This window comes from Corvus hawaiiensis, chromosome 1 (genome assembly GCF_020740725.1).
Source record: "Corvus hawaiiensis isolate bCorHaw1 chromosome 1, bCorHaw1.pri.cur, whole genome shotgun sequence".
Classification (NCBI taxonomy): domain Eukaryota; kingdom Metazoa; phylum Chordata; class Aves; order Passeriformes; family Corvidae; genus Corvus; species Corvus hawaiiensis.
The window spans coordinates 50,550,868-50,560,126 of record NC_063213.1 but is presented as its reverse complement, the minus strand read 5'-3'; the positions used below and the strand labels follow the sequence as shown (position 1 = coordinate 50,560,126).

General features: G+C 42.0%; 1 protein-coding gene across 1 annotated transcript; it reads right to left on the bottom strand.

Moving 5' to 3' along the window:
- Positions 1–3,966: 3,966 nt before the first annotated feature.
- On the bottom strand, positions 3,967–9,259 carry AGR2 (anterior gradient 2, protein disulphide isomerase family member). Its single transcript, XM_048304235.1, has 8 exons — positions 9,168–9,259; positions 7,343–7,480; positions 6,976–7,039; positions 6,824–6,876; positions 5,852–5,925; positions 5,418–5,481; positions 4,916–4,999; positions 3,967–4,318 (listed from the first exon to the last, which is right to left on the bottom strand). The coding sequence occupies exons 2-8, from the start codon at positions 7,470–7,472 to the stop codon at positions 4,269–4,271; spliced, it is 519 nt and encodes a 172-aa protein (XP_048160192.1). The 5' UTR covers positions 7,473–7,480; positions 9,168–9,259; the 3' UTR covers positions 3,967–4,268.

Here is a 9,259-nt window from a genome sequence, read left to right as displayed (position 1 = left end):
GTGGAAAGGAAGTCTGGAGGCAGACAGAAGTAGATTCTCGTACAGTCTCTCTTTAGTAGGGAGATCCCTCCTTACTCCTGCAGAGGAGGCAAAAAGAGGTTGAAACACATGCCCATCAAAGCACTTTCAGACTTTCACAGCCAAGTGCTCCTGAAGAAGGAATTATCTTGAGGTTTTGAAGGGGAAGAGCAGAAACTGAAAGCAGCAGGATGTCAAGAACTTGCCATAGAACTGCTTCTCTCCAGGTGTAGCTGAGTTTTCAGCATCCGTGGTCAGCACCTTCTCCTGGAGCTGCTCTGGGAGCTGCTGCTGCGCCTGCCCAGCTGCTGTGTCTGGCTTGAGCACGTACCTGGAGATCCGGGGTAAGAGAGCTCACTCCTGTGCTGAAACACCTTAAGAGCCTTCAGGCCTGCTGAAGTCTAATAAAATGGACGCAGCACTTTTTTTCTCCCAGTTGCTGTCCTGTTTCCCTCAATTGCTCCCTAGCCATTCCCAATACATATCAAGAGAACAGTGATCTCATGGCCACCTTTAGGAACAGTTCATTTTCCTAGTTTAGACAGGCTCTGTGTTTTGTACATTACAGTAAAAAATCCAACGAGCTGTCATATGGAGTGGGTTACTGAAGCTTAAAATAATACCACATTGCTACTTCAATTTTGACTTTTTTCCGAATTGTTTTTGTAGTGCTTAGTTTTGGGTGGATCTGGTTTCATAAATATGATGGATTATACTGGAGTATAAATGTGCACTAATGCAAAAATACTGAAAATATTACCACTTCCTAAACTCTCATGTCTCATAATGTGAATTTGTTTTAGTAGTCAAAAGACAGATCAGTGGCTTGTATGGAATGATTAAAGTTTTTCTATCATATTAAAAATACATAGTCTCTTGGGGATTGTGGTTAAATAAACCCATCCACGCACACAAACATTGAAATTCCCAGTCAGAGGTGTGGATTTGCTTTCCAAACCTGATTCTGAAAGGGACGATAGAACACTGACTTGGTTTTTGGGAGGGGAAGAATGTTGCCTCTCACGGAAAGTCTGACTTGTGTGAGTATATAAGAAATGCTGTACTGTTCTGGCATGCCTAACTAGAGCACTTCAAAAAGTTAGTTATACCTATTCTTGGTGGGTTTTGTCATTGAACTTTGTTGCTTTCTCCTTAAAAAACGTTTTCTCCACACAAAGTTTTTTTTGTTGTTGTTTTCTAAAGATGCATTTTAATTTTCACCTGACTGCTTGAGATTTGGACTTGATTGTAACCAGATTTTCTAGAAGCTATTTACACCACCACAGTGTCAAAGTAGCAGAGCGATTTAGCTTGAAGCATTCTTGCTGCTTATATTAGATGTCTTTTAGCCTTAGTTGTGTTGAAATGCTTTCTTCAAGTTGGTTATTCTGCAAAAATGTAGAAAGATGTCTTTCTTCAAAACACATACACGTTTTTATCATATAAAAATAATTGGCTATAAAACAATAAAATCCAATTTTTCTCCATCAACGTGAGAAAGTGAATCCAGATATTGACTAAGATCCTGATACTACTGCACAGTATCTGCCACCTTTCACATGAAAGTAATTATTAGGGAAAGCTTGTATGTATGACTTGAAGTGATATCTGTAAAAATGTACCTTAAAAGCTATAGCTGACAAGTGAATAGGAATGTGTTAGTGCTCTTAACTTGCGTTATTATTTTTAGACCTAATTGTTTAGAAGACTGACTGAATGCTAGTGGAATTCTTGAAATCCCCATATCCATCCTGTGTACTTCAGGTTATCTAACGATCATATGTAGTTCAGCAATGATTTCCCAGGTTTTCCAAAGAAATCGAAAGAGACTTTCTTAGTATCTCAGCTTGGCTTGGTGCCTCCATAAACCTAGAAAAAATCTTCATTTAGAGGAAAGGATTAAAAGAGCAGGATTAAGTTGACCGTTTATGTATTAAGATTCTTGAAAATTTAGTTAAGGTGAAAACAAGAAAAGCATAGCCTTGAGTGCAAAAAAAAATTAGTTTTTTTCAGTTTCAGAAGCTAATTTCTTGATACTTGCAGACTGGACTAACTTGGGTATTTGCATCTAGGCATGTAGATTAGTAGACCCTTGTAGTTACACTTTATATCCATTTACTGGATGTTATACATAGCATCAGTACATCTGCTTAAGAAAACGAAGCTACTTCAATAGTGTTATAAAAACAGCTTTGTAAAGCATGATGGCACAGGCAGCCTTTGTTTTATGTCACATACAGAGCTCTAGCAAGTGTACTTTGGGTTGAGTAGATAAAGATGATTCTGATGACCAGCTGCTCCAGCGTCCCTCTGTGCTGTCCCTCTGCTAAGTGATGTGACCACACTGTTTGCTTTTTGTAACCGATACATGGTTCTAGAGAATATTTCTGCCCCCCACTGCATCTCTTTTTCCTCTTATCTTCTGGATGCTACAGTAGAGAGTAACATCTTACTGAAGTGCTGAAAGAATGCTGAATTGCATGTCTGGGACCCTTTCCAGGTACCTCTTGAGGTCTTCTGGTAGGTAGGGTTCACATAGCTTGCCAAAGATATATTAACAAGTACCTTCCTTCTCATGTTGCTGAGAGATTCCCTTGAGCTGAAACCCTTGCTTCTCTCGCCTGTCCTGCCCTCCCAAGTGTTTTCCTCTTTTGTAGTCCTCATCATGACTGGTAGTGGCAGTAATGGTAATAGAAGTGGTAAGAATACTGTCATTGCCAAAGAGCTGAGAAAATAATGAAGGCATGGTCCTGGTCGAAGTGTGTCTCACTGATGCTGCTGCTGAGTTCAGAGACAGCAGATACTTGGGGATGGAAAGTCTCCTTTTCGTGTAAGTCTGTAGGTAGTGTCTACTCTCATGGTGTTCATCTGCAGCATTTATTTTAGTTCTGACTTCTATTGTCCCTTTTGGGCTTGTAAATAATTATAAGCTGTAACACAGTCATGAAACCAGCCACATAGTCAGTGTGGTATCACTTTATTAATCATCTCAGGGCTTTACTGAAATCTGGTGTAAGCAGGGACCCTTTAAGGGAAGCAGTTACATCTTAAATCACTTCAGAATGCAGCCAGGTCAAAAGAAAAACAAGCCCCATATGCAAACAGCCCCATTCTCTAGTCTAAGTATTTTCTGTGAAAGATTTGCACTTCTTGTTAGCTGTAAAGAAAGGGCTGATAATGAAAGCTCCACATAGGCTGGTGCAACTAGAAAATAATTTGAGATAAAGTAGGGTGAGTAATAGCTTAGCTAGCTGCTGAAACTGGAGATAAAAAGCTGCTTTCCTCTACTGGATTTGGCTGGGTGAAGTTGATTCTCTTCACAGTAGCTTTGTGTGGTGCTGTGCTTTGGATTTACAGCCACAACGGTGCTGATAACACAAGGTTGTTTTCTGTGATTGCTGACACACAGAGAAGAGGTCGCTGCTGCTGCCTTACACTGCCCTGTCAGCAAGTAGACCTGGGCTGCAGGAGAAGTCGCGAGGGGACAGAGCTGAGACAGCTGACTCCAGCTGAGTAAGGGGATAGGCCATATTCACCATGCAAACTGGGAGACATGTTTAGAGTGATGGTGTTTATCTTCGCAAGTCACCATTACGTGTTACGGGGCCCTGCTCTTCTGGAGACAGCTGAACACCTGCCTGCCTATGGGAAGCAGTGAATTAATCCTGTGTTTCGCTCTGCTTGTGCACACAGCTTTTGCTTTACCTATTAAACTGTCTTTGTCCGAACCCATGAGTTTTCTCACTCTTCTGATTCTCTCTCCCATCCCACTGGAGTGGAGTGAGTGGCTGTGTGGAGTTGGATTCCTGGCTGGTATTGATCCACAACAGCCCTTTTCCTTCCAAAGTGCTGGAACGTAAAATGCAAGCTGTGGTCTCAAGCAACACAGTGATTTTACTATTTCTAATAATGGTAGATGAAGATAAAGAAAAAAACAGAAAACACAGCAGTGTTTTGTATGTAAACACTTGAAACGGATTTATTTTTAAAAAAATCATTTTTACAGTTGAATCATACAGTATTCTTCTGTACGCCTTAAAATAAAAGCCTCCAGCTTTTAAAAATGCTGCCCAGTACAAAAGTGCTAATGTAAAACTGTAGTGTTTATGTATAGAAACCATCACTACACATCACTAAATATCACTCTAAATAGTCTCTTCACCAGTATCAAGGTGTAGAGAAGAGATGGAAGATAAGACTTCATAATATGTAAGGGCTTTCTTCTTCAGTTCAGTCTTCTTCAGTTCTCCTTACAGTTCAGTCTTCAGGAGCTTCAGTGCCTTCTGCATATTTGAATACACTAGAAATGAAATATTCATGCATGTTATTTTTGCTGCAACTTCCTCTGCCAGCAACCAAAAATGCTGCAGAGATAACGTCATTACTATTAAAGCTTTTAATCACATGCCTATTGCTATAGGGATTCAGATGCACTTACTCTTCCAAGCAACTTGTGAATGTCATGGTTTAATTTTGACTGGTGAAAACTTTCATTAATGCAAATGCATGGGCAGAGACTGGAGCTGTGCAGCAGGGAGGGAGGGCTGTAGCAAGCATCTTTCCCTGCTCCCAGAAGGTTTCCTGACCTGGCCTGTTAGAACTCGTGTGTGAGGGTTCTCACCGTTGCTTGCAGTGAGCACTGCTGAATTATGCAAGTTCCTACTGATGTACGCTTGCTTTTAAAACAGATGGATGCTTAAGGCTCCAGGGCTCTGCCATAATTTTCTTCATCTCACTGAGTTTAAGTCTAGCATCTTGTTTAATTTTAATCCTGGTTAAATGTCTTTCAGCAAGTACGGATTGTGAGAATCTGTAATGCCTGGTGTTATTCCTTATCACATGAAAAATGTGACTGCTTTCAGAATATTTTCAGAATGTGTCAGAACACTCTACTTACACAGTGAAATGTCAGAGGGCTCATATGCATAGAGACGGTTTGAGTATCTTCCAGTAATATCTGCTCTCACAGTCAGGGAAGGGTCTGGGGAAAAAAGGGTGAGAAAATTTGTAGAGGTTAATCTTCAAGCGGAAGGAAATAAAAAGAAATAAACCTTTCTGTACTCTTGCTTGCTTCCTAAGTGTTTCTGTGAGACATGTCTGCTTCTGCTGACTAAGAGATTGTTCTAGGGTTACTGACATTTCAGTTTTAAGTGTTGTGTTTGCGGGTTTATTAGGAACGGGATGAGCTACCCATTCCAGCGACTGTGGCATCTTGCCATTGAGAGGAATGCTGGACCTGTGAAGGTGGCTGGGATTGATTCAATATTTGATTCACAAAACCAACTAGAACCTTTGTATTTCTTGTGGAATAAATTCCTGTTAATCAGCCTGAGGATTTGAGAGGCATGGTACAGCAGGGGCTCTGTTCTGAGATCATCTTTGATGCTTGAGGTACTCACCTATGAACAAAACCCGAGGGACATACTGGCCATCAGGTGCAAGATTCTTGTCTGTGGTTTCATACTTAAAGAAAACAGAGAAGGTTCCTAGTCAAGGAGGGCATGTTACATAAATAGTTTTTCCTTCACTGTACTTTGGGTTATGAAATCCAGCTCAAATAATACTTCTTGCAGTTTAAGAAATTCACTGGGATGCAGTTTTTTAACAGCTGGAATTGCAAATTGGTAACAAACATTCATGTTATTATTGAACTTTACATTCCCTCACATTTTGAGTTTATGATAGCTACAAATGAAAAAGACCTACTATCAAATCTTTTATGCTTCAGCAGTGGCCATTTTCCTAGCCAACCCTAGCTATTAAGTTAGAAAAACCGTAACTAAAAGCAGAACTTTGTCTCTTTCATTTCATTAAGTGTAACTGGGGAACTTACCACAAGGTTCAGGAGAATGAACTTTTCAGCCAGTTTCTGTATATCTTTGTGTTCAGCAAAGACCTTCTTGAGGGCTAGAGTAGAAATAAATGGGAAAGAAAATTGAAAAGATGCCCCTGAAGTATATTGTCCTCCAAAAATAAATTGAAACAAGCTGATGAAACAAAATGAGATTTTCCAGTTTACAACTGCAGCAAACAAAGATTTTGAGTTAATTCCACTGGAACATGATCCACTCATTTATATTCTGCATTAAAGAGTAATTATAATAGTGCAAAATGTCCCATCTTCCTTCAGACAGTGCAGTTGGCTCTCAAATTTGTTTGCTTAGGTTTGAATTTGAGCATCTGACCCTTCAAACCTCCTGTTCTCCTATTGTGGTTTCTGGCCCCAGTTCTTAAGGCACTCGATAATACAGCATGTAGGGCTTCAGACTGAAGTGTTTGGAAGGGTTTAAATGCTTGTACAAAGACCCTTCTGGAGTTACTGGAGCTATGGATGGATGCAAAGGTCTTGCCATGTGGATTGACTTGCAGGAAGGAGGGCCCTCAGATAAATTCAAAGACCCTGGGAAAAGAGCAGTCCCAGTTACCAGAAATCCTGCAAGATCTCAGTTTCAGCCTGGGTTGATTTAGTCCCTGGCTGGATTCAGTCTCAATCACTGATAATATTGAGAGCTGAATATGTCCTTTCCAACAAATTATTTCTCACTACTAGTCTTGCTGTTGGTTTTGCTGATCTGTCAGAGGTCAAACCCTACTGACCTGTGCTCATTTCTCTATCTATTCTATATCATGCAATACTGAGTTACCATTTTTATTTTATTCCTACACATTGGAAAACACCTTCGTGGTACAGTAACTTGAAGAACACTCCCCATGCTCATGCAGGCTAGTACTTCACTAAGGTTTAATCAGAACAGTGGCTGATTTTAGATATTTGGGGGTTTTTTCCCCAGTGCAAAAGGATTACCTTGGCTGTGTGGGCAGTCTTCCAAGTGGTGGATAATCATCAGGGGTTTCTGGCTGGAAAAGAAGAGCCCTCGTTAGGACCGGGGGAGGCACGGGGGACTCAGGGTGGACACTGTGGGGCTCAGGGTGAGCGCTGTGGGGCGGGGCGGGTACCTGTGCTTTGCCCGGAAAAGCGCCTCCTCGTAGGTCTGCGTCCAGATGAGCTGGTCCCCCCATCCTGCGGGAGGGACAGGGGACACACACACCCTCAGACAGCGCCCTACAGGCGGGGCCGGGGACCCCGGGTCTGAGCCCTGCCCCTGCCCACCTCTGCCAGGAGGGGCTTGGAACAAACCCGCTGCCAGAGGGCTTTAAATCAGGAATGAAGGAGGAGAGGGTGCTAGGAAATACTAGAAAAGGTTTTGCAGAATGAGTTGCAAGAAAATGAATTTTTTAAAACAGCATAGTAGCTGAAATATTCACAATATTGCACTTTTAAAAAAAAATTGGTGGGGAGGTGGTTCAGTTATTTGTTTTTTACCTCTGGAGAGTGTCTGAGGCAGTTTTGGCTTAACAGTAGTGTCCTTTGTATCCTTCTTGCCTGCATCCTTTGCCAGAGCACAGGAGATGACAATGAGCAGCAAAAACATGGACACGTAACTCTTCTCCATGGCTGCTCCTGGAACAGGTGAGAGAAACTCCCCGTCATTGTGGTGCTGCGGTGAGGCACGCAGCAGATAAGGGCAGGGTAGGTAAAGCAGCAGGTCAAGTCACAAATATGCGGCGGGGTGAGTCAGGGCTGAAAGGAACAGCTCCAGGCAGGGGCCTGGGCTTGGGGGCACGGGAGCGTGAGGTTTGCCTAGCGAACCGCCCTGAAGGACCCGGCTGCTTCCCACTCCCCTGTTTGTGCCGTTGTGCTGTGGCCCTTTTAGGATGTTCATGTTTGTTAGTTTCTCTCTCTTCTTTTTACATATATTGAATATGCTCAGTAAAATAACTTGAGTTACGGCAGTTCCAAAGGTCCTTGCAAGTCCTAATAAGTTCACTGTTCTACCTTGATCTCCCAGTGCTAGAGTAACTCAGCAGCAGGTGCTGAAAAATTAATTTGTCTCAGCTCTTCCCCCATTTTGCTGTGGGAGCAACCCAAATGAGAAGTTAGAATGTTAAGCTAGGCTTTACAGTGAACATTAGCATAGACACAGCTTAATGGTGTTGTTGAAGCTTCCAATCCTGTCTTTTCCCTTAAAAATATCATTTAATCGTCAAACCCAGCAGAATCTATAATAAAAAGAGTGGAGAGGAGTTGCTGTGTGACAGAGCGAGAACTGAAATGGAGTTTGAGGGTGGAAGCAGCACAAAGCAGAGAGCTTTTCCTGAGCCAGACTAGGGCATGGAGACCAGACACATCTGATGGAAAGCTCCTCAGCATTTCAGCTGAGTTGTTTCTATGAAGGGGAAAAGTACTTCAGCAACATGACCCTATGTTTTCTCATTATGTTTCCTCCTAGAAACAATATAATGGGTACAAAAAGCAAATTTAAGATATTCTAAAATCAGTACAGAACATTGAAAAGATTCATAAAAGAACCAAAACCAGACCAAAACAAAAGCAACCCAAGAAAAAAGAAAAAACAAGCCTACAAAAAACCCCCCACCACAATAGTCTGGTTGATTTTAAAGGTCAGACAATGAAAACTAAACTCCAGGGAAACAGAAGTGTTTTTCCAGATAGGAACTGCAGGAGGAGACATTAGCTGAGTTTCCATGAGCAATACAGTGCTCTTTGCTACTGGTGTGTCCAGTAGAGCTCAAACATCCATAGAGTCCCTGTTTCAAGGGTATGAAATACAACTTTTGCAGCAGACTGCTTTTCTGCCCTAAGAAAAGTCTCCTTGGCAAGGAAGAAAATTGCATGAAGTTCAATTAAACTCTGTGGATTGTCAGGGTTGCTTCAAGAATTGTTTTGGCTAGAGCTGTATGGCGGCAGTAATGCTTCTTTAAAAATAAAATAAAATAAAATAAAATGGGATGGGACAACCAGGAAACTGAAGATCAGGCACATTTTAGGCTGTTGCGGAGGCAGCATGCAGAAAGCAAAGACAGAGGAACATTAAACCTGTTCCTTAAAAACGGTGCCTCTGGAAGACTATGTGCACTTTTGAAAAGCTTTCCAAAATAACCCCTCTTCTCCTGTTTTTTTAACCTGCAAAGCCAGTATTTCTCTAGATGTTTTCCTTCATAGCAAGCCGTGCTGGACTGTGCCTGCTTTGCTGCAGTCTTTTCTTTCCACTGATCAGATTCCCCATCCCCAGGTAGCTCTGGCTCACGGCTCCCCCTTCTGAAGCAGGGAGTGTGCAGTGCCTTACCTTGTTTACTCTCCCAGACGCCTGCCAGGATGCGAAGGTGTTCCTGGTTTCAGCGTGAATGCTGCTGCTCCTACTGCCTATTTATGCACCTT